Genomic DNA, 25,231 nt, shown 5'->3' with positions numbered 1-25,231 from the left:
AACATCCATGGTAAAAACATGATACAAAACATCCATGGTAAAAACATGATACAGAACATCCATGGTAAAAACATGATACAAAAACATCCATGCTAAAACATAATACAAAAACATCGATGGTAAAAGCATGATACAAAGACATCCACACGGAAAACATCCGTACTAAAACAAAATTTCCCGGTAATACAACCCCCTCCCTTCAGATGAAAATATACATAACTGGTATATATCTCTGCAGGAAGAAAGGAAGCTTGTCAGTACTGTGAGAAATTCTCAGATTAAAGCTTAAATTAATATTACAGTATGGGTCATTACAATACGACATATAACCAATGGTACAGGTCTATGGTCAAGGGTATTGGCAATATCACAGACTTCCCACAAGGAGAAATTGCTATATATGCTATTTATTCTCTTCTCAGATACTTGTAAGGCAGTTCTTTTTTCCATTCAAGTGGTTCTCCATCATGAGGTTTACCATTGTATGAGTTTTTATTATGTTGTTTTACAGTGTGTGGTTTTTGGTCATGAGGTTTTCCATCATGTGTTTTTCCACCATGAGGTTTACCGTTGTGTGGGTTTCCATCATATGATTTTCCATCATGAGGTTTACCCTTGTGTGGGTTTTCATCATGTGATTTTCCATCATGAGGTTTACCCTTGTGTGGGTTTCCATCATGTGATTTTCCATCATGAGGTTTACCCTTGTGTGGGTTTTCATCATGTGATTTTCCATCATGAGGTTTACCCTTGTGTGGGTTTTCATCATGTGATTTTCCATCATGAGGTTTACCCTTGTGTGGGTTTTCATCATGAGGTTTTCCATCATGATGCTTAACATCATGAGGATTGTCACCATGAGGTTTGCCATCATGAATTTTGTCATCATGAGATTTTATATCATGGGGTTTGCCATCATGAGCTTTAACATCATGGGGTTTGCCATTATGAAATTTGCCACCATGAGGTTTAACATCATTGGGTTTGCTATCATGAGTTTTGCCATCATGAGGTTTGATGTCATGAAGTTTGCCACAATGAGGTTTGAGATCATGAGGATTTACATCAAGAAGTTTTCCATTTTATGGTTTTTGAATGTGCAGTTAATAAAGTGTTATAATTTATGCTAAGATACTAAAATACAAAATATGTACAAGTATATGTGATGTGCAAAATATGTGTTTTTGAAATCTATTTATGTATGTCTATAAGAAGTATATTTGTATTGTTCCCATATTGTACATGTTAGATTAATTTGCATGAGAATAACTATCGCGTTAGCGTTATAAAATATTTAATATTTACCAAATTCTAAGACTGGGTAAATAGCTGATATAGACATGTTCGTCGGACAATCGTGTACATATTAGATCAGACCTACAGTGTAGATATGCATTTCAACTGGAGCTATATATAAATATTTTATTTTCATTTTGTTTAAAATTTGTGTTCTTTTTCGTCTTTTAATAGAAACAGAAATGTGATTGATTGTAATGTTTCCTGTAATGATTACTTTTTCTGTTAGCCCAGCGTTGTGATTTAAATATATGAACCACCTGGTTATTTCTGAGCCAAACGCTTGAGGAAAGCGGGACTAGAAAATGGATTGCTTGGTAAGGTATACCTTGATCGCAGCTAATAATGACAACTTTATATTGTTTACAATTCTCGTAGGTCCCCTTCATGGGTTATAGCTTATTGAAATTGTATATTGCTTACAAGACTGTATAATGTTTGTACTATACTTTTTGCATGTTGTGTTTGATCAAATTTTCAACCTTGGTTTGCCTGTGACATCGGACTATTACAGAACAGTTTACTACGCAGATAACTTTATGGTGTCTGATTTCTGAAGTGAAACTATTTCTCTGTCAACAAGAAAACTGTGTTTCCTGACAGATGTGTAAAGTATGTGATTTTTCCAGCACGACTTTCTGGTCGTATAAATGGTGGGTTAAAATTTCTCATACGTTTTCACATCACAATGTTTTACTTCACAGACACTTTTCTATATTTTGTGCTTTTAGGTCTTTAGCAAGGAGTAATTTAAACAGAAAATGACTTTTTTAAAAAATTTGTATTTATTTTGTGAGATTCATAGGTAGTACGCTTTATCCTCAATAAACTATTTTCAAAAATACACAAGACAAAATAATTTCATTACCATGACAGAAGTTAAAATAATGGAATTTTGGAAAGTTGAGTGTACAGTGGAGGTTAGACCAGTCAGTGTTAAAATACACATTCTAACATGGTTGTTTTAGGGCTTAACTTTTAGGACATTATGTACCCGCTCCGTGTGAGTCTGTGGGTTCCTGGCATTCGAGTTTTAGGAGACAACTGTTGTACGCTAGGCTAATAAATTAGTTGAAGGATGGTTGACGATTGCTGTATATGTGCTTATATTAAGCTTATATAAATCTGTAACGATAGGCGTAGATCTGATTATGGGGTAAAACACACACTACATGTACTTATATGTTTGAGTCCTGATTGGATTTATACTTTATCTGAAGCATAACGGCGTATTACGGTCAACCAGATAAGATTCTAAGAAGAGTAAAACTTTCTACATGTATAAATGGTAACAACTTTTGATTTCCATGAGGATACACTAGCCAGTAAACAATTACCCCACCTGTTCATGCCATAAAAATACGCCTACGTTTATAAGTTGAAATTATTTTGAGTTGTTCGATTGCACATTACCAATCATGCTACTCATGGAATAGACCTTAATATATTTCGGCGAGTTATAAAGCTTTAGAATTTTTATGTACTCTCAAGTAAAGTTTCCGGGTCTTTTCCATTATAAAGCCCCAGTTATTTTCATGATATTAGGTATTCGTGTGCTATGGATGTTGGTGTCTTGTTATATAAAGGCCTATTTTGATCATCTTTCCTGTCAACATTCCACCAAGCCCTGTATTCTAATTAAGTAAGAAATCCAAAAATGAGTACCCATACATTTGTTGTATATATGCGATATATGTAGAATGTATAGTATACGTAACTCACTAAAATGACAACGACAGGGCATCGATTACCCAAATCATAAGTTTGAAAAACTGATGTATGATGCCGTTGTAAACTCCATTTATGGCCAAGAATTTCACCGTTGCCTTCGTCTCCTCATACTACACACTCTGTAAAGCATATCATCATGTGACCCGTATGACTTTCAAGGCACGGAGAGGAATTGAAACCTTTGGAGATAGTCTCTCTCTATGGACAATTCGAACCTTCCGAGATAATATCTCTGTATGGACGATTCCATGAAGCTATTTCGGACACATCAGACTTTGTAACGCTGTAACTGCGAACATGTAAACTTTAAGTGTTGAGTTTTGACGTACAGACTCTTGTTTCGGAACTGCCTATTCCTTTGCGTGTAGGAGTAAAACAGAACGACTCCCTATTGTAACTGTATTATAGGTCGATTTTCTTCGTAAATCTTAACAGTAGATTTATTGACATAAGGCAGTACAACTTAAATAAAGTAATAGTGTCCCGTTATTAATTGCTAACGAAGAATGTTGCCTTGTTAGAATGATATTTAATGACTTTAAACACACACCTCTTCTTCATGGCTGCGTGTAATGCTTATTAGCTGTGTGTTTCTATAAATGAAGTTATTGCAACAGATGTTAATACTGGTTATATATATATATATATATATATATATATATATATATATATATATATAACAGAAAGATAAATCCATCATTACATTCCCGTTATCAAAAATTTATATTGTATTATCATTTGTGTGTATCAAGAACAAATGGTGTTGTTAAATTCCCAGTTTTGTGATTGTTAAGATATAACAATAAAACTGTTCGGTGGGTCTTCTTGGTTGTTCTGTTTTTGGCTTGATGAGATGCTAATGGGGTAATAAAGCGAACAGGTGGATGTGTGTGTGGCGGGGGATGGGATATGCGGGGAAGAGAGACTGGGCTTACCTGGAGTTTATTCTTGTTACCGATTCAGATTGATTTCAGCACGGTGTTGTTCGTACGACAGGGACTCGACCTTCGATAAGGCACCTCCCCTGCACTGTTGGACTTATGCTTGAGGGTGTTAAACTATACCTCGTGGCCTGAGGATATTAAACTATAGCACATTGCCTGAGGACATTAAACTATACCACATGGCGTGAGGACATTAAACTGTACCAGATGGCGTGAGGATATTAAACCATACATCATGGCGTGAGAATATTAAACTATACCACATGACGTGAGAACATAAAACTATACCTTATAGCGTGGGGACATTAAACTATACCATATGGCGTGAGGACATTAAACTATACTACATGGCTTGAGGATATTAAACTATACCACATGACGTGAGGACATAAAACTATACCACATTGCCTGAGGACATTAAACTAAACCACATAGCGTGAGGACATTAAACTGTACCACATGACGTGAGGACATTAAACTAAACCACATAGAGTGAGGACATTAAACTGTACCACATGACGTGAGGACATTAAACTATACCACATGGCGTGAGGACATTAAACTATGCCACATGACGTGAGGACATTAAACTATACCACATGGCTTGAGGGTGTTAAACTATACCACATAGCGTGATGACCTTAAACTATACCACATGACGCGAGAACATAAGACTATACTACATAGCGTGATAACATTAAACTATACCACATGACGTGAGAACATTTAACTATACCACATTGCCTGAGGACATTAAACTATACCACATGGCGTGAGGACATTAAACTGTACCACATGACGTGAGGACATAAATCTATACCACACAGCGTGAGGACATTAAACTGTACCATATCGCATGAGGATATTAAACTGCATGGCTTGAGCATATTAAATTATACCACATGGCTTGAGGATATTGAACTATCATCGTTTTGGTAAACATTTTTGTTATTTAACGGAGCAGTTAATTAGTTTTTCAGTGATACGAATTTAGAGTTCTGAAATATGATTATTTTTAATTTGAATGGTGTTTCGTCTCGTATTTTAATATTACATGTGTTTGTTCATAAACAGTCCATCAAGTTTGATTCATACAAAAAGTCACCAATTTGTGAACAAAAAAAAGACATAAAAGCTTGTACATGGCAATTATACTACATATACATGTCTACTGTTGGGAATGATCTGTCATTTGAAAACTAGCGACACTGGTTGATATAGGAGTGCACATAGACATTAAAGATCTGTATATATATATATATATATATATCTTAAATATATCTGTATATATATACAGATCTTAGCTACGTCCCACAAACATATAATCGTTTAGAACGATGGCGAGCTACATGCTATCATCCATGTACGTACATATGTGTACATATACTGGGGGTTTTACTTCGAATTTTTAGTCATATGACGATCATGAGTCATTAGACGTGTATACATATATCGTGTCTTCTTGTGCGGGGCAGGGCAAATCCTTGCCGCTACAATGCTACCGCCACTGAAGTATCATCCCGAAGATACCAGGCATCACAGTAGATACCCCGTTCAGTCACATTATACTTGAAACCGTGCAAAACAGTCCTGTTTTTCTTTTTTTTTTTGCTCCCACCTCACAGTTTTATTTTTAAAGTTTTTGATATGATCCGACCCGACCAGGTCTCCCGACTTCGAGTCTATAACTATTAGTGGCAACGTCCGTGTATGGCTGTGATGCTCTATCCGTGTACAGGAGTCACAGTTAACCAGGCCATGTTTTATTGTGTAGATTAGCTACGGTTGCACATTTTCACACTACATAGATATCGTTGCTGGGTCACCGGTTATTTGTGAACGTATACCAGTCAGACCTTGTGCTCGCTATTTTGTCGGTTAAACGCCACCATATATCAATTATCGCGCACTGTTGTCACAGCTTGACAAGCTAGGAGTGGCTACTAACCAATTATCACTCTGTCGTCATTATACTTCAAAAGTTTTGTTTAGCCTATCAGCTAATCATCACAAACTCGGAGCTGATTCACCGGTTATGTTGGACTAGATACCAATTATCACACTGCCGTACAGACTGCTTTACCAGTTATGTGTGACCAGAAAACAGTTATGACACTCTCGTCGATGTTTTCATTCAGCTCATTTTATCCGGATTATTTCCATTTACATCCATACAGTTGTTTATTTGTTTATACCTGCATATATACATGTAACCTAATATTTCTATGCCAGTAGCCTGGTGTTGGACTAACAGCTGTCTCACCTCCATGCTGTGATTTGTTTTCATTGTTGTCATCATTTTAGCATTGGCTAAATCCAGTTTTATGATCATCAAACCCTGAAGCGATTTCCATTAAGATTAGATTCCTGTAGGCTGATATTCTAAATTACCCACTTATACACACGGCAGAAATCTGTGCTTAACGTAGGCATATACAGGCGTCTAATCAATCGTATATTAATTTTAATTCGTCTAGCTTTCAGGAAAGCGAATTCTAAGGTCGTATTTTAACTACGTACTGCAACTGCATTTGGCCAATATGTGAAACGCTCGGGTTATGCGCAGATAAAAGAAGACAAAACCCACCGACCTACGACACGTACCTGACTCAAAATCCACCGACTTACGACACGAACCTGACTCAAAACCCACCGACCTACGACACGTACCTGACTTATAACCCACCGACCTACGACACGTACCCAACTCACTTGCTGATTTATGGATGCAGTCAAAGCAAGCGGGAGATGGACACAAGCACGTGATCTCCGTGGTCAAGGGCAAATAATCTGTCGCGAGCGTGACGTTTTAAATATACGAGCCAAAAAGGGCTTTTAAACGGGATCATGCCTTCAGACATAAGACATAAGTGTCCACCTATCTGTATGCCAAATACATTGCATTCCTCAAGTGATTTTTGTTAGTACCTGTAATGTTGCTAGTCCTAAGAGCAAGTGAAATCAAGAGGATTTTAACAAGTTATTTTTGTTGGTATCTGTAATGTTAGTTGTCCTAAGAGCAAGTGAAATCAAGAAGACGTTAACAAGTTATTTTTGTTGGTATCTGTAATGTTAGTTGTCCTAAGAGCAAGTGAAATCAAGAAGACGTTAACAAGTTATTTAAAGGCTACACTAAACGCTTGGTTTTTATTTCTCAACACGTGGTTTAGGGTATGCCCTGACGTAAGTACATCTTTTTATGTTGGCGTGTATAAATGGTTTTAAACTAGGGTTTTCCTAAGGCATCAGTGGTCCGTCCGGAAAATAAGCAACGACATCAACGGTGATAGCTGTCAGTACAACTCTCCCAGGGAGGAGAAGAGGCCAAATGATGGGCACCAAGCTGATCCCGCGTTTCCAGCAAGTTCTTTGATGACGTCATTTTCGAAAACATCCCACACGGAAAGTACGTGTTTTCATAAAAAAGAGGAGTACTTAATAGATTTAAACGCCTCAAAAACGAAAAAACATTTTAAATGTCTTTTTGTTTTCCGGAAAACCATAATTTTTGTTTTGAGTTCCTTTTTCATGTATTCTTTAAATATCTCCAAGACATTAAAACCTTCTTACGTACGGCCAGGGAGGAAGATTTGAACTCACAGCGACCGCCTTTGTGAGAGGCTCCTGAGTGCTATCCCCCTCGGCCACAGAGGCCCCGACAGCTGAAGCGAACAGTTGCCATCACAACGATATAGAATCAAAAAATAATAATCTGTTAAATTTAGCAGTGATGTAAATTTGTCTCATTGATACTAGAAAGTATTGTTTTATTGCAGCGCATTATTCATTAAAACATAGCACATCTATTCTATGATTTCACCGTAAACATTGTATTAGACTAAGAAGATATCATGTGAAAGATGACACAGTATTATGTTATAATGACAGAATACAGTTTAGCATCACTCAGACAACAGAATTATATGGTGCTAATATAAATACAAACATATACTTTATAGACATAGAAGTCTGTTGCCTCAGTGATGCTAGAATGTATTCTGATATTACAGCAGATTGTTCTGTTAAATACAGAACACATGGTAATTTAACAGGATATTTTGTTTAATATGACAGTAATTTGTTGTAATAACAAGCAGAACTAAGGCAACTGACTTTCTGTTAAAATTAACAGATCATTTTTTGATTTATTTCTTTATTCATTTGATTGGTGTTTTACGCCGTACTCAAGAATATTTCACTTATACGACGGCGGCCAGCATTATGGTGGTTGGAAACCGGACAGAGCTCGGGGGAAACCCACGACCATACGCAGGTTGTGACAGACCTTCTCACGCACAGCCGGAGAGGAAGCCAACATGAGCTGCACTTGAACTCACAGCGACTGCACTGGTGAGAGGCTTCTGGGTCATTGCGCTGCGCTAGCGCGCTAACCAACTGAGCAACGGAGGCCTCGATTATGTTTTGTGTGTATAGGGCTGCATCTACTTTATATATGACATGGACACTGGCAGAGGCCCTCAGTTTACAATCTTTTGGAAAGATTTTGATCGTGCTTACATGGAATGTCGGTAACTGCATGTAGGTGCTTGCATCACTGACAACTGCGTCACTTTTGAGTGAGCCAATTTCCTGAGCTTTATTTTAAACATCGTACGTCCGTGTATTTCTTTTTTGTGGGTGTATTCATATTAACGGTCTGTTTGGAAAGTACATGTATTCTGTATTCTTCTGTTTGTGCGTGTATTAATGTTAATAGTCAAAGTACACGTATTCTGTATTCTCGGGTTGTTGGGAGGCATATGGATTTAAATATAACCACAAGATGTATCCAGGTTGCTAATTGACGAGGTAGCTCACTGTCACTGGATAAATCTGGTGTCTAAACACTTAGTGTGGCAGGTACATGGCAGGTAAGGCGTCTCTAACGTGTGATTCGGTAGCAGTTAAACATGGACATCATTTTATACATCTGGGATTAAAAATCCCAGTATACATATACATATCGGATAATAATAATTTCTTCACTTGGCAGCACAAACTATAAGATGACGATCACGCTTAGCTTCAGGTTCCAGATCGATGTATCCTCATCTCTGTGAGCCTCCGGTGGTCACTGCCAGGCCATTTTCCACACATTCTTGTTCACAAGAACTTTCTGGCGTTTGAACAATTAACATATCAGCGCAATAATTCGTTCATAAGCTACAAATATGCAAAAACGAATCAGCTTTCTTCAACATGGCGAAGAATGTCAATTCAATCAAACTATGCAACAACAGGTAGGCTTGTCCGATCAAAATTTTGGTTTCGATATGGCTGCAATATTGACATAAGCCGTAACCATTCACCCCAATGTAGATTTGAAAATGTGGACTTACGATTACCACCTACGCTATGGGAATTGTGTGTTAAATATTTTAATATAAAGTGCAACAAATCTAAGTCACAGACAAAACCGTGCTGTCAATAAACCACAACACTGCTCTCTAAAAGATGAATATAAAAGCTTTCTATCACCTCCTTGGAACGCCTGTGAAAGAAGTCAAATAAAATAAAACGAGTTGATGCCTGAAAAAACATTAACAAAAGATGTCAAAACATGCTGCTGATATGTATTGTTTACCGCGTTTTGTCGTATTATTCTGTGTAGAAATTGACATATCAACAGAATATCCCGCTCCCAATAAATAAAGATAGCACAGATAGCTGCTTCGACCATTTAATCCTCAGTAACATAGCGCAGAAATTCTCAATACGTCTAGAGTTTCTTCCCTTGGACGCCTTTGATCATATCGGCTGCCTTCTCGGCGATCATGACGACCGGAGCGTTCGTGTTTCCTGACGTCACCTTCGGCATAACAGACGCGTCCACCACTCGGAGACGACCGATTCCCTTCACCCTGAAATCAAAAGTAAGACAAAATTCAAAGCCTGAATCCAAGGCAAATATCATTCAAGACATTTCGGTGGCTTGGCACTATATATAAAATTTCTAGAAGTCATTTTATTGTCATGAACTTGTAAAGTGAACATACCTGAAAGTGTTCATAAACTTCGTCTAGAAATACATTCACTTCCTCAAAAATCAATTATTTTCTAAAGGCGGTTTTCTCACATTATTTTGACCACTTAAAATTCTTCAAACTTTGGTATGTTTTCAAGATGATTATTCAAGCATATTCTGAAGGCATTATTCTGTGCAGACTGATAAAATTATTTTCGTGAGGCCCTGATATTGGCCAGCCCAACATATGCAGTTTTGTCTCCAAAATCAAATTAAAAATGCACATAAACAGCACTGAAATTTGCTCTTTAACATTCGAAAAGGTTGAGGAATTAGGCCAAAAACTTATTAGAATTATCCTAAGGTTGTTCATAAAAGATGATTTTACAGAAAAAAAAACGCATGAAGAAAATGATGTGACGTCACATCACATCGATGTGATCCGGACTGGCCACAATAATTTAAATGCTTTTATGGTGCAGCGAAAATGGTAAAGAAAAAAAAAATAAAGTAGCTTTAGGCACAGTTTTACACGGTGCTTTCATTGACAATGGCACTGTCACCTCGTTAATATTATCTCGCCTGATCTGAGACGTTGTAAGCTTCCAGTAAATTGTTCAAAAATATGGAATAAATAAGCAGACATCATAGAGACTTATATGTTGAGCCTCGTTGATAGAGGCATATTTTCTGTTTCTTACTAACCCCTCTGTTTTAAGCCTAATTTCCCTAAATGGTCAGAAATATTCGGAAATGATGTCATCAATGTTTTCCAGATGATTAAGTGTTTACTAGAAAGACGGTACCAGATTATCGCCCCCAATTCAGGCTCTCCCCTCAACGAAGTTGCTTTGACAACTATCATCGCTGACGTCAATACAGCAGGCTACTTCCGTTCTGACATCTAGGGCGTATAATGGGCCTGTAGACTGAAGCCATTTTTATGCCCCAAGAAGAATTTTTTTGTACCTTTATACGTTAGGTCAAACCATATACTTCGTATTAAAAAAATATGTATTAGAAAAAGTGTTTAATGTATCTTTAAGGCGGTCACTTAGCTGATGCTTATTCATTGTTTCCGTATATATAGTTCATCCAATTTCGCCTATGTATGGCATACTCCTTACAGCGCATGCGTCGCTCTCTGAACCACGCCGAGGACACTAGGGTCACGGTGATGAGGCGGAGGGTGATGTCAAAAAAAAAACAAAAACACAAACAATCCATCTGTTCCATGCATTCTCCTCATCTAGAGTATGTACAACCTGATTCTACCCGAAACCTGGTTAAATCAAAAATTTTATCTATGAATACTGACTAAAAGGTTCCGCGGGAGGAGACAAGTGATGAGGCTAAGACTACACACGACTGACCTGCGTCTCACAGGTTTCAAAGGCCAAGCTTGTCCACTGGTGGCAGTGATGTAAAGCGAAAGGAGAGTGACACATGAGCTGTGAGGAGTATGAATGTATGGATGGCGTTACCTCAGCTGTGGGTCTGTGACGGTGGTCAGGTCGTCTGCTCTTCCCATTCTGCACGTGCCGCACAGATGATAAACTGTCTGTGTCATCGTTCTCGTGTACTCCGCCCAGTATTCATCTGTGTGAAGCGCCCCCTGGTATTCAGGCAGCGAGCGCTCCACAAACCGGGCACCCAGTGAACGGAACGCCTTGGTTTCTCCAAAGCGTTGACATAATTTGATGGCTGTGAAAAAACATAATGATATATATTCAAGTGATGGTTTGATATTTATTTACTTATTAATTTACTTGATACTCGAGGATTGATATTTATTTATTTATTTATGTAATTGAATATGTTATATATTTTGTTAGTTAAAAAAAATAATCAATACTGAAATGAGGCACAATTCGTTTCAATAAACACATTCGAACAATATTATTTACTCACCCTCAACCATTGTGGTGACGTCATCCGGATGTGCAAGATAATTTGGGTCAATCAGGGGGTAGTCAAATGGGTCTGCAGAGCGCAGGCGCAGTGTACCTTTGCTCTTGGGATGGCTGACGACGGGAAGAAAGGTCAACCCCGGTTTGACCTTCTCGTCCCTGCCCGGAAATATGGCGGACCAGTACTAGGAGGCAAGTACAGAAGATCAATGAATGAGTATGGTTGTACGCCACGTCGGCAATATCGTATCGTGGTGACAAGCATCCCGGCTTTAATACAGACTAACAATTATTTGGGTAAATGGGAATCTCGAGTTAGTCGGAGCTAAGCTGTTTAGTCAATTGCGACGACGTTTTGTGAGTAAACTGGTGACGTATTACTCATGGATGTATTACAACAGCCAGATTGGACCCGAGTTGCTGCTGAGTGCATGGACACCCAAACAAACTGATAATATAAATTTTCTTTAACCTATCGCACACCGCGATACTCTTGTGGACCTGAATCTGACAGGTGTATCACATTAACTTAGGAAATGATTGCATAGTGCCTGTATTTGAAACCCTGTACACCTTTATTATAAGCATATTTATTTAGCTGCAACAATTTCTGAACGGTTACTTTCTGCGTTGTGCCACAGGCCTACTACGACTGTAGGGTTTAACAGTAAGACAAGTATATAAATTTTCGACCCCATAAAATTTGTCGAATTTGTCTCGATTTATCAGTAGTTTTTAGAACAGATGTCAGAAAAAGTCACTACTTTTGTCGTCTTGAAGATTTGTTTGCTTCGGATTTCACGTGTCTTACATGACCCAAGACTGACAAAGATTCGTCGTATGTGAGTATTTTGATGGAAGCATAACTTGTTTGAGCATTTGGACTGTCAGGCAACTCCTAATATGAAACATCTTGCAGTTTATATCAACTTTGATATGCAAATGTCCATAACATTACTGGATTCCTAGCAGGGAGTAAAGTGGCCCAAATCTCACCTTGTCAGAGATGGCAGCGTTCGTCCTGAGCCTGGGGCCGTGTAGGACGGGGAAGAAGTATATTTGTACTGCAGGATTTGGAGAGTCCGGGTCCTGCAGAGGAGTCCTGAGGAAACCAGTCCCTTCACAAAGGCTCGTGGCTATAGGACCTACGTAATACAACAGTGGAGGTTCGAGTTCGCACTCTTTTATCGCTGAAGGTAAAAATGGTTTTAGAGTTCCATGCAACCTGTCAGAAATGTTTGGCAACTAGTTTTGATTACATAACATGTATGCATGAAAAAAGTTTCACAAAAAGATGTTTAGAAAAGACGAACCATAGAGAAAATTGATGTGCTGAAAGTTTGTGATTCCTACAGGACAAAAGTGTCGTTTGTGCCTCTTGAATAGCGTTAGGTAGGTGATCGGTAAACTAATGTCATCAAAAACTGCCTAACGGTTTTCGCAAGCCACATAATAACAGGGTGGCAAATTCTTCCTTCACCAACAAAAGAATTCCAGATCGATTCTAATATTTTCGTTTTCACCATTACTTCGTTGGTCATACATAACATGGCTTAAGCCATGGTGCTAGGGGAGTGCAAGCTGATCATTTTTAAGCAAGGAGATTGTCAGACCGGTTGTGTGTGACCAATCACCGATTGTCACAAAGCATAGATTCAACTTTGTCTCACTAAACCTATATGTATTGACGTTGACCTTTTGGAAGTCAAAAATGTGAAGGAAAGACACGATCGTTATGCACTAATGAAGTTGTTTTTACCCGAATAACTTTGAGGTACATTTAATGTTTCCCAGCACAATGTAGAGATCTATGCCTTGTACCTTAGTATTAACCCACTCACCCGATCTCATTAAGTCATAGCGTCTTTTATTCTCATCAGAGAAGACGTCCTCACCAGGGAGAGAATGCTGATCTATTTCAAACTCTATGCCGTTAACCAGAAAATGATCTTGAAGGTAGCTTCCCACAGGTAAGTCTGCAACAACCGTGATCTGAAACAAGAGGAACAACTGTAGCTAGTAACTTAGCACAGGCAAATCTGCAATAACCGAGATCTAAAACAAGTGGAACGTTTGTAGGTAGTATCTTCCCATGGGCAACTCTGCAACACCCAGCATCTGAAATAAGAGGAAAAACTGTAGCTAGAAGCTTCCCATAGGCAAATCTGCTATAACCGAGATCTGAAACAATAACAGCAGCTGTAGTCAGCAGCTTCTCATTGGCAAATCTGCAACAACCGTGATCTGAAACAAGTGGAACGTTTGTAGGTAGTAATTTCCCATGGGCAAGTCTGCAACACCCAGTATCTGAAATAAGAGGAACAACTGTAGCTAGAAGCTTCCCATAGGCCAATGTGCAATAACCGAGATCTAAAACAATAACAGCAGCTGTAGCTAGCTTCCCATAAGCCAATTTGCAATAACCGAGATCTGAAACAGTAACAGCAGCTGTAGCTAGAAGCTTCCCATAGGCCAATCTGCAATAACCGAGATCTGAAACAATAACAGCAGCTGTAGCTAGAAGCTTCCCACAGGCCAATCTGCAATAACCGAGATCTGAAACAATAACAGCAGCTGTAGCTAGAAGCTTCCCATAGGCCAATCTGCAATAACCTAGATCTGAAACAATAACAGCAGCTGTAGCTAGAAGCTTCCCGTAGGCCAGTCTGCAATAACCGAGATCTGAAACAAATACAGAAACTGTAGCTAGAAGCTTCCCACAAACAAGTCTACTAAAACCCGATCCGAAACAAGACCAGCTGTGAACTTTACATACGATAATGGCTTCAAAATGAATTCATTTGCTGATATCCAGCAACAAAACAGTTGCCCTTCAATACTAAACTAACGGTAATTTGAAAAAGGTTTTTTTTCTGAGGCTGTAGAATGAAGGAAGCACCTTTATACCTTACATGTTGAACGTTTACATGCGAACAATATCATTGGAAAAAAGCACAGTTTATTAATAAATGAGAAGTTACTAAGCGCTATTTTTCTAACCATGCCTCACTTCTCTTTTACTATCAGGTCGATTACTCAGCACTGGCTTACACTTAGATTAAGTCAAAAGTTAAAAATGAATCAAAAAGTCATGAAAACACTGTGATGGTTTGAGAACAAAATCAGTTTGCATCTAACTTTTTGGTGAACATTAAGAATAGAGATGTCGATATGAACAGCATCATTCTTACCCCCAGATCTTGCAGGTGCTCTCTAGGGCCAATCCCGGAAAGCATGAGGATCTGAGCAGACCCGATCGTACCTGAACTCAGGATTATCTCCCGACGTGCCCTTACAACCTCTCTTCCGGTTAGCATGCGTACAAACTCCACAGCTCGGGCGATTTTGTTATCGATCAGGACCTCAATAATAAAATGACACAGGAAATCATCACACAAAGCTTGATGGAAATATACCGAAATTCCGATCACCTTGGTCATGACAGGTCTTCACTGGCAACAGTTTTCCGTTTTCAATGGTTTTTGGAGAACGAGAGTATAGGTCATGTTACGTGCACCCAGAATTAAAATTAGCATTACTCATTGATTTATTTATTTATTTGATTGGTGTTTTACGCCGTACTCAAGAAATATTTCACTTATACGACGGCAGCCAGCATTATGGTAGGGTGAAACCGGGAACAGCTCGGGGGAAACTCATGATCATCTGCAGGTTGCTGACAGACCTTCCTACGTACGACCGGAGAGGAGAGTTGAACTCACAGCGACCGCATTGGTGAGAGGTGAGAGCGCTAAACAACTGAGCCACGAAGGCCCCCATTACTCAATGAGTGTACATGTATAGTTTTAGCCCGCTACATATGTTGTCCTATGTGTTATAACCAAGTTATGGACTTCCGTGATCATCTGGGAAATTGGCTGACGCTTTTTTTCTCTCAATTTTTGCCGTCATATCTCGCACCTTGGTCACGTGACAGTGTGTGGCAATGTGCAGATTGTCGCGGTGCATGGCGGGTCGGAGAAAAGCTTCCGCGGTGTGGGCTCTTCGACCGTCATCAGTGTTCAGCTGTGTCCGCATAACCCCTGGGGAGAAGAGAGAATTGGATCTATTTACACAAACACAGTTTACACATCGATAAATGTGATATACAAGGAACCTGTGTTTAGAAAGCGAAAAACGAAAACGTTTGACCACATGGATGTTGTCATATGTGACATTAAACTCTTACTTGCCATATTTTGAGTACACAGAAAAACTTAGCCTGTTAATTTTAACAGAAAGTATGTTGTTTGAGTGATGCTAGAATGTATTTTGCTGTTGCAACAAATTGTTGTGTTAAATATAACAGACATATTCTATTAATTTAACATAAAGATTCTATTAGACTACCAGGATATTATGTCGAATATGACACAGTATTCTGTTATAATAGGAGAATACATTTCAGCAGACTTTCTGTTAAAAATAACAGATTAATTTTTTTTTTGAGTGTATGGCTTTGAGTAAGTGACGTTACTAATAGGTTATAGCGCCAAAAGGTAAAATCCTCTAAAGAAATGTTTCCCAAACCTAATCCATGCACGGTGCACTGTCTGGGATCAGTGGTGAATTTCCAGTAACCACTAATATTAGAACGAAGAGGAAATATCGTTTGAGTTTCCAGGAATTAATACCATCTTATAAATTTCTGATATACATTAGGTACCCCTCATCACGAAAGAAATGATGATGCCTAGCAATATTAATAGAAATCAAACCTTTCTATGTTGTTATAAATGCTTTACTGGGCATGCCATTATTCTATCTACCAACCTATAGGGTCTCTGCCGTTGTTGTCGGTGTGTTTGAAACCGAGTTCTTTTCCCGCTTCGATGAAATGGTCGGTGATTGACGTGTACAGACACTCCGTGACTGCCATGGGACCACCTGTGCCATGCACGCCTGAAACACAGGTGCCGGTACTCTCTTAAAACCGAAATGTTACCTATAACATAGCATTCATAGCGTTAGGTTATAACTGTGAGCAATGTTAGGAATTAAAAACCTCACAAAATAATTTTTACGGCCGCTTTCCACCGAGCGTTTCCAGAAAAATGGGTCTGCAACATTATCGAAAATAAAACATGTTGCAGATGTAACGAGATTTACCTCCCTTGAGTAGCTCCGGACTGGTACAGTTCTCCGACTTAACAAAGTAGGGTAAGACGTCCTCATACCCCCACCCCTCACAGCCCATCTTCTCCCACTGGTCGAAGTCCTCGGGGGTACCACGACAATACACCAGCACATTCACGCTTCCGCTCCCTCCCAATACCTTCCCCCGTGGTGTGGGCATTTGCTGAAAAGTTGATTTTGATGCGATGAATTGGTTTGATTAAACATCAACGATTTCCTTTCTTAGACACTAATCTAGGCTAGCCTTATTATATTCTAACCCTACCATATCGCCATGCTTCAACTTGGCGGTATTATAAATCGATCTATCAAACTTGTGCTCTGAATGTTTCTACATGTGTTCTGAGTAAAACATATTGTTTGGTCATTATAATAGATAAACATTAAAATTCCGGTTCGACGTATATTAGAAATATTTGATGCAGTGGGGTAGAATTTGAAGTTTTTCTAGAGCAGATGTAGACTACCAACGTCAAAGCCAGGCCAAACATGGCGGCGCAGGAAAACGTCGAACCGGTTTGGGTGTCACGCAAATGGTAATGAAAAAGGCAACAGTTCCCTAGTGATATATGAAAAAAATATTGAGGTACCTAAAAAAAAATATGCATTTAAAGTTCGGCATATAAGGGAGCTGAAGACCCAACTCAACTCGTGTATGCGAAATAACGACGTGACAACCGGAGTTATACTCTCGTAGTTACGCGTTTGCTGCTCAACCTTATAGTCGAATAGCCGTCATCAACTGGGACCAATGACCTGTTGAGTTCAGCAGAGTCGCGTCTTGAGTCATACTACTTACAGCGCGTGTGCACCTCACTATGCCCGCTTTACAACACTGTCACCACTAGGCAGAAATCTTGAACAGCACAAAGGTCACTGGGGACACGGTGACAAGGCAGGAAGGGAACACAAAAGCTCTGTCTCAACCTTTAATTCTAGTAATACTTTCTACACATGCATAGTCTTTATCTTAACGATGCACAACATTCTAACCAACAGACCAAACAATTTTGTTGCTGGATGTTGACTAAATAGTTCCTCGCGAGAACACCTGTGGTAAGGTTTAATCTTATAAGCCTACGTGCGTCGCACCGGCTCCAAGGGTCAAGCTTGCCTCGTGGTGGCAGTGATGTAAAACGAACGTAGACGGCGGCGTATTCGTTGTGAGGAGGATGGTCTTGAGTTCTCGTATAGGTCGAGTTTTTCTGATATTTTATCCGCTCTTCAGTCGACAGTTCCACGGACGTAAAGTCAAGTAAGTAATAGCTGGACGCAGTCGAGCAGAGATGAAGGGGAGCAATTAAACGTTCTAGCCTACACTGTTCTGACAATTTCCTTCGCATTAAAAAGACAGCCGACTATTAAAGCCATATGTTTGTTAAATGTGATGACAAGACAGCATTTGGAGTAATTTTAGACCAGTGACTTCTAATAAATTGCAATTAACGTCATCGCAATTTGTTTTGCCTATTTCTTCCTTTAGCCATGGTGCTAGCGGGTATGTGCGTTTCACGGGCAGTTAGAATAAAACCCTAACTTATAGAGTGCGTATAATTTGCTACTATTTATGCATTTACATGAATAGTTAGAACAAAACCCTTACTGAGGTAAACTGACAATAGGTTCTATTTCACCAGTTACGTCTGATAATTGGCGAAGTATCACACACTGCTTTTCTGGCTTTACTCTCTACGCTGTAAGTCTTTTATTGTACAACTGTATTTCAACTTGCAGCTAAATGTTTCCTGCCCGGAGCTGTGGCTATACACTTAAGTCGATTCTGCAAATGATTTCAATCTAAATCAGTTCTAGTTGTATAATCTTCTTCGTTTTGGAATATAAATCTACCTTGCTGAGTATGGCTTTGCAGGCATGTTTCTGAGGCTCGGACTTGTACGACCAGTCATACACATTTCCAATCAAAGTACTACACATTGCCGGAACATGGATTTCCGGAAACTCCGTGTCGTCACTTCCGGCTTCGAGTAGCAAGACTGTTCTTGATTGGTCCTCGGAGAGTCGGTTAGCCAAAACACAACCTGCCGTACCCCCTCCAACTGAAACGTGTAAATACTGTTAAAATATTGGTAACTTTGTTTCGTGTTCTTGTCTAGTGGACTTCCAGCAGAGCCTACTAATCCATCCCAAAATATTTTCGTAACAGAAATCAATTACCGATAAACTGTGATTGACCTCATTGCTCACCAGTGCACATAAACTTGGTTTAGTACCTTAACCACACCACGGATTTAAGCGTCTGTCACTAAACTTTGATTTTTTACCTGTAAATTTACCGAACACCTTATCCTCCCTCTATCTTGCTGTTGGCACAATCCAACATCATATACACACTAAGAGATCATATACACACTAAGAGATCATATACACACTAAGAGAAAGGAAGAAAAGTAAATTATAACCGCAAAGAGATGTATTTTGAAAATATTAGTATTCGAACTTTAATTCAGTCATCATCGTAAAAATGCCATTGTTACGGAATTGACAACGATACTACCGACCAAACAGAGATCTCCAACGTAACTGTAGCCTACGCCCATTATGTTGTTAGTGGTGCTCTGCTATTCTTACTAACCACACACCCTTATCGCAGATTACCGCCTGGAAGTCTGGGAAACACCTTTTAACAATCCAAGACAAAGCTTTATACGCTCAAAATATTTCACTTGTTCTAGAAGTTCTAGAAGGCTACCTTTTTTTTTATACGTTTTCCATTTCAACGATGCTCAAGCACGTGGAAAGTGACTCCATGCTAAATTGAACATACCGGTATATATAACGTTGATTTGTATCTCCCACTGCGAAGAAATCGTGGTCATGTGTACTTGAAACGCCTATTTCTCTTACTGTGACGCTATAGCTTGCAGTTCTCGGACACCGGTTAACTTACCAATGACGTAGTCATAGACTGGGAGCAAATTGTCGGTAGTCCTCGTTTTCTCCATAATGTCCCCAGGTTAAACTTTTTACCCTGAGAAAAAAAAAAGACAAAAAAAAGGAACGCATTAAATCATAAAATTGTCAGTGTGCCCCTTTTTTGGTTACTAACGCTGTATTACCAGGAAATGCGGACATCGCCGAGTAACTATTCCTAACGATTTGGCACAGTCGAACAGCATTTTCTTCAGAAAGACGAAAGGTCACGGGGCTATTCTCTACACGATTTGTACTGAATTACTCTGAATACTTCAAAAGGCAATTAGGACCGATTTTATCTTCTGTACTGGACCAATAGTATTACACTGCAACAAAGAATCAAGTATAGATCTCTTTTCATCAAGGTTTGAGCACAAACTACATTGCAGGTGTCCTGGAATAGAAATGACCAGGTACATGTGTAGATATTTGAGGGTTTGGGCATAGGCTACATTGCAGGTATCCTGGAAAAGAAATGACCAGGTTTACGTGTAGATATTTGATGAAGGTTTCAGCCATAGATTACATTGCAGGTATCCTGGAAAAGAAATGACCAGGTATACGTATAGATATGTTTTGATGTAGGTCTGTATCAGCACAGACTATATTACCCTCAAAACAAGTGAAAGGAACGAGGTATACACATCTTTTCGTGAAGGTTATAGTACAAACTATTACCCTGGAAAAAAAACGATGAGAAACAGATATCTTTTTATCAAGGCCCCAATACAAATTGGAGATATGGAGATAACCAGTGGAAAGCTCGAATGTACATGTATCTGTATGTAGCTGCTATATAAGCATGCCTCGTTGTCATTGGTTGATACAATCAGTCGAACCGCATGCCTCGTTGTCATTGGTTGATACAATCAGTCGGACCGCATGCCTCGTTGTCATTGGTTGATACAATCAGTCGGACCGCATGTCTCGTTGTCACTGGTTGATACAGTCAGTCGGACCGCATGTCTCGTTGTCACTACATTCTTCTCGGTTAAAACAGAATTCTCTTACATAAGTACGTTCTAGGTTTGAACCGCTGACTGTCGTTGGTGAGATTGAACCCTTTCACCGGTTAGACTACCAAGCTCTCCACGGGCCCCGATATCACAGTTGGTAGAGCGTCCGCTTCGGAAGGCGGTAGATTCACGATCCATCCTGGTTCGAGTCACACCTAAGACCTTAAAAGAGGAAGTTTGGCGTTCGCCATTAAGGAGATAGTGCAACGATTGGTTGAGCCGGTAAGAGTATAATGGCTCGGATTGCGCGGGATACTTGCCTTCAGCCCAGCAATAGACAAAAGAGCTGTGGAAATCCGTCCTGCAACAAGCACTCTAAGGACTCTAGTCATATGACTGAAAAATTAATCCCTGACGTTAAGCCCAAACACAAACACAAACACTCACTCACCAAACTCTCCTCTGGAGTGCAAGTAACGCTCTTTCTCGGGACTTCTCGGGAACAGTTTTAACATTGCCTCTGAGGATGTGCTACTGTTGATGGCCGTAGGCTAAATCAAGTAGACGGCTAGAGAATACTCCCCCACTCGCCCAACCCCACGAATATGGCCAACGCTGTTACATTTAGAGGACGACCTGAGCATACCATTATTACACATCAGTGTGTACCTTAAGTGTACTATTTATACTGGAAGGTAACGCTTCATTAACCATCAGTCGTAAAATGGACATGCCCGGGTTAGCATAGTGTGTGTGGTTACCGTGACTGTGCAAGACCGCTAACTGGGGTATAACCCGTCTAATTCACTTAAGAAATAATGTTCGCGTCAGGGTAGTCTAACGGTAGTTTTACATCAAATCGATGTGGAAGAGTTTATATTTTAGGTCGAAGGCTTTCTGTTCTATTACCTTGGTAGAAGCAAAATGTATAACAAAAACGCCATTGCGATATAGATTAACGGCAAAAAACGCCCCCACTTTCACTGACACTTTGTTTTCGTCCAACCGAACGTTCTAAAGGGGCCTGACCTAATTCTGGACGAAACCATGATGTGTTTTACAGGGGGGGTGGGGGTTAAAATGCGATGCTAAATATTACGGACGTGCATGGAATAATAAAAAGAATACATTTGTTTCTCAAAAATAATTCCGACTATAAAATATAGCACTATAAAGTAAAACATCTGCAGGGTTGCTTTCGTATTGTCCTGCTTTCAGCTAAGACGCTGTTATCAGGGTGGGCTTCGGTAAGACAGGCACGGTGTCAGACAGCGACAAACACTGACGGTGAGCCGGGGAGGTCGCTCGTTGCTGGCAGCGAGAGTTCGGGCAGATCAAGAGTTTTCCCAAACTCTGTCTGACAGAGCTAAAGAAGCTGGAAACCTCTGGCATCAGCAAGACGACAACAAAAGTGGGGAGTTCAACTGTTTAAACGTAATTAAAGTCTGAATTACGTACGAAAAAATAATAATTGAAACACACAAAATTAGGTTAACAATAGTTTGATACTGAATTTTATTTGGTTTACTTGTGTAAATGCTTTGCGGTCGTGTTGTATTCTGTATCAAATTCATAAACACTGGGTAACGAATGTTGAAATAAAGGAACACTTCAGTTTACATTTTCAATTCAATATTAATTTCTCAGCATATGTTGATAAATAACAAATAATAAAAACATCACAGATATGTGTTTATGCTTATTATAAGTAAGCAAATAAATATATTATAATTTATATGTTGAAGGTATCATGAAAATAAATATGATTTGCGTTTATTGTATTGTGAAATACAATGGATGGCTATCACAATTTAAATTTGTAATGACGCAATCTGTACAAAGTTATATGTACATTAAACCAGCCCCGTGCACATGTTTCACTCAGTGCGCCATACCAGTTACGTAAAATATACGCGTCACACTCATGCATAAAGGTCACATGATGTACCAAATTTGAAGATCTGGGTCAACGGCAATATATTGGCGGTAGTCAGACAATAGCGTTCGCAGAGAGAAAACATGAGTAAACGGACTGAACATTGTGGATAAAAAAAAAAACAACAGTTTAACTCGGATAAACATCCAACAAGGATTGAGAGTTGAAAAGGACGATGTCTGCTTTCCAGAGGATGTGAAGTTGATGTGAACTCTGCTGTTATTTATTGTTGCATTGTTGAACAGCCCTCCAAAACTTTGAGGCGTGACTGAAAACTGGAATTTTGCCGTTTGGATTGTATTGCTATTGTTATATGTAACATTACAGTCGACAGCGTCGGGCATTTGCACTGGGAGTGGCGTGACTGACATGCGAGTATTTTCAGTCAACGGCATTTTCACTTTCAGTATTTTCTGATAACACACTTGAAGCATGCAGGATAATGCTGATTTCACGGCGTTTTGAAACGGACGATTTTGTGACATAACTCCTTACACTGGATTCATTGCGGTGGCCTGTCACAGACATAACGTCCATCACAGAAACCACGGCACCATCAAGAACTGTGGCTGTCGTAGCCCGGACGCAATGATTCGTATACCGGCGGCTAAGTTTTGCATATCAGACATCATGGATCCGATCTTTTTTAGACCCATTGGTTGATTGCCATGCCATGGTTTGTGGTCAACTAGGACGTTTAGGAAAGGCCGCTGAAAGAAAGACTCGGAGGAAAAATTATCAGGTCCGTATGTAAAAAAAAAAAAAAAAAAAAAAAAGGTTGTCTGACAACCTCAAATATTAAATTAAATATGTATTCTACGAGTCTTGATTCAAACAGTCTGTATATGGCGTTTTCCGCATATGCAAGTCAGTATGGTTGATGGAACAGCCAGTAGCTTATGTTTCTACCTTAAGCCCTATTAACCATGATATGTACTTACAGGGAATCGCCGTTGATTGAGCAGTCAGTACAGTAGGAGACTGAACAAGCTTATTGTCCGACACCAGTACAAGGACGTTTGGCCACTAGCTTATTTATCTCGCTTTAGCCCTATTCACTCCATCATATAAACTTACAAAGAATCGTCGTTGATTGAGCAGCCAGTACAGTAGGAGACTCTGATTGTTTCTACACCAGTACAAGGACGTGTGGCAAAAGGAACATTAGTTATAGCGGTTCAAGTTATAGCAAAAAATAAACATTGTTATCATGGTACGTCTAATGTATATGGCTTGTGCATGGTAACAGGTGTGGAGTAACCATTCTTTTTTCTGTCTGCGTAAGGAGCCAGTTGATTAGTGCTTCGGAAGTTGGCGATAAGTAGTAATCCTAACGACAGCAAGCGGTTAACCATATCAGCATCATATAGTTCCTTCTTTTGTTGTGATGTGTAGTTAAGAGTTCATTTGTGGTCATTTCATTACTGGAACAAAGACAGTCAATACTTTTACTAAATTTCTCAGATTTAAACATCAGTATGTTCGTTATCCCTGGATATTATCATTTCGTACACTGTTTTGCCCTTAATGCTGTACTTGGGTACAGTTTCAGCCATATATGTGACGGAGGAATAATACAGTTTTCCGAGAGATTGCTGTCACACGGCACGAGCGGCAAAGTTTCCGCCAAGCGGAATAATTCTGGTCTTTGCATGATTACTGTTAAACGCCACGATCGGTAAAGTTTCAGCGATTTGTTACAGCGTAATAATTCTTTTTTTTTTGCATGATTGCTGTTAAACGTCATATTGGTCAAAATAACGGCGGATACTAATGTTCAGTTATTACCTATTTCCGCCAGAGCAATGTTAAGTGTCGTATTCATTCACTAATAAATTTCCCACTTTAAGTTTAAGATAACAGTTCTAAACGCATGACATGTGGCAGGTTTTCAACGGTTTTGTTTCACCAGATGTACATTAATTATCACACTGTCACCAGAGATACATTATCACTCTGTCACCAGAGGTACACTATTACACTGTCAACACATGTACATTATCACACTGTCACCACATGTACATTATCACACTGTCATCAGAGGTATATTATCACACTGTCACCAGACGTACATTATCATACTGTCACCAGAGGTACATTATCACACTGTAATTGCATGTACATTATCACACTGTCACCAGAGGTACATTATCACACTGTCACCAGATGAACGTTATCACACTGTCACCACATGCACATTATCACACTGTCACCAGATGTACACTTTCACACTGTCACCACATGTGCATTATCACACTGTCACCACATGTACATTATCACAGTCACCACATGCACATTATCACACTGTAACCAGATGTACATTATCACACTGTCACCACATGTAGATTATCACACTGTCACCACCACATGCACATTATCACACTCACCAGATGTACATTATCACACTGTCACAACATGTACAT

The 25,231-nt window shown here is 39.3% G+C and overlaps 1 protein-coding gene across 1 annotated transcript; it reads right to left on the bottom strand.

Moving 5' to 3' along the window:
* Positions 1–9,690: 9,690 nt before the first annotated feature.
* LOC135478318 (L-sorbose 1-dehydrogenase-like) lies at positions 9,691–19,945 on the bottom strand. The gene is made up of 11 exons (XM_064758594.1): positions 19,891–19,945; positions 18,831–19,039; positions 16,956–17,145; positions 16,620–16,748; positions 15,768–15,889; positions 15,038–15,208; positions 13,688–13,838; positions 12,843–13,036; positions 11,848–12,031; positions 11,421–11,640; positions 9,691–9,832 (listed from the first exon to the last, which is right to left on the bottom strand). The coding sequence occupies exons 1-11, from the start codon at positions 19,943–19,945 to the stop codon at positions 9,691–9,693; spliced, it is 1,767 nt and encodes a 588-aa protein (XP_064614664.1).
* Between the last annotated feature and the right edge of the window lie 5,286 nt (positions 19,946–25,231).

The sequence above is a fragment of the Liolophura sinensis genome, chromosome 11 (assembly GCF_032854445.1).
Source record: "Liolophura sinensis isolate JHLJ2023 chromosome 11, CUHK_Ljap_v2, whole genome shotgun sequence".
Taxonomy (NCBI): domain Eukaryota; kingdom Metazoa; phylum Mollusca; class Polyplacophora; order Chitonida; family Chitonidae; genus Liolophura; species Liolophura sinensis.
Note: the sequence above shows the minus strand (reverse complement) of the source record. Positions and strands in the feature narration are given on the sequence as shown.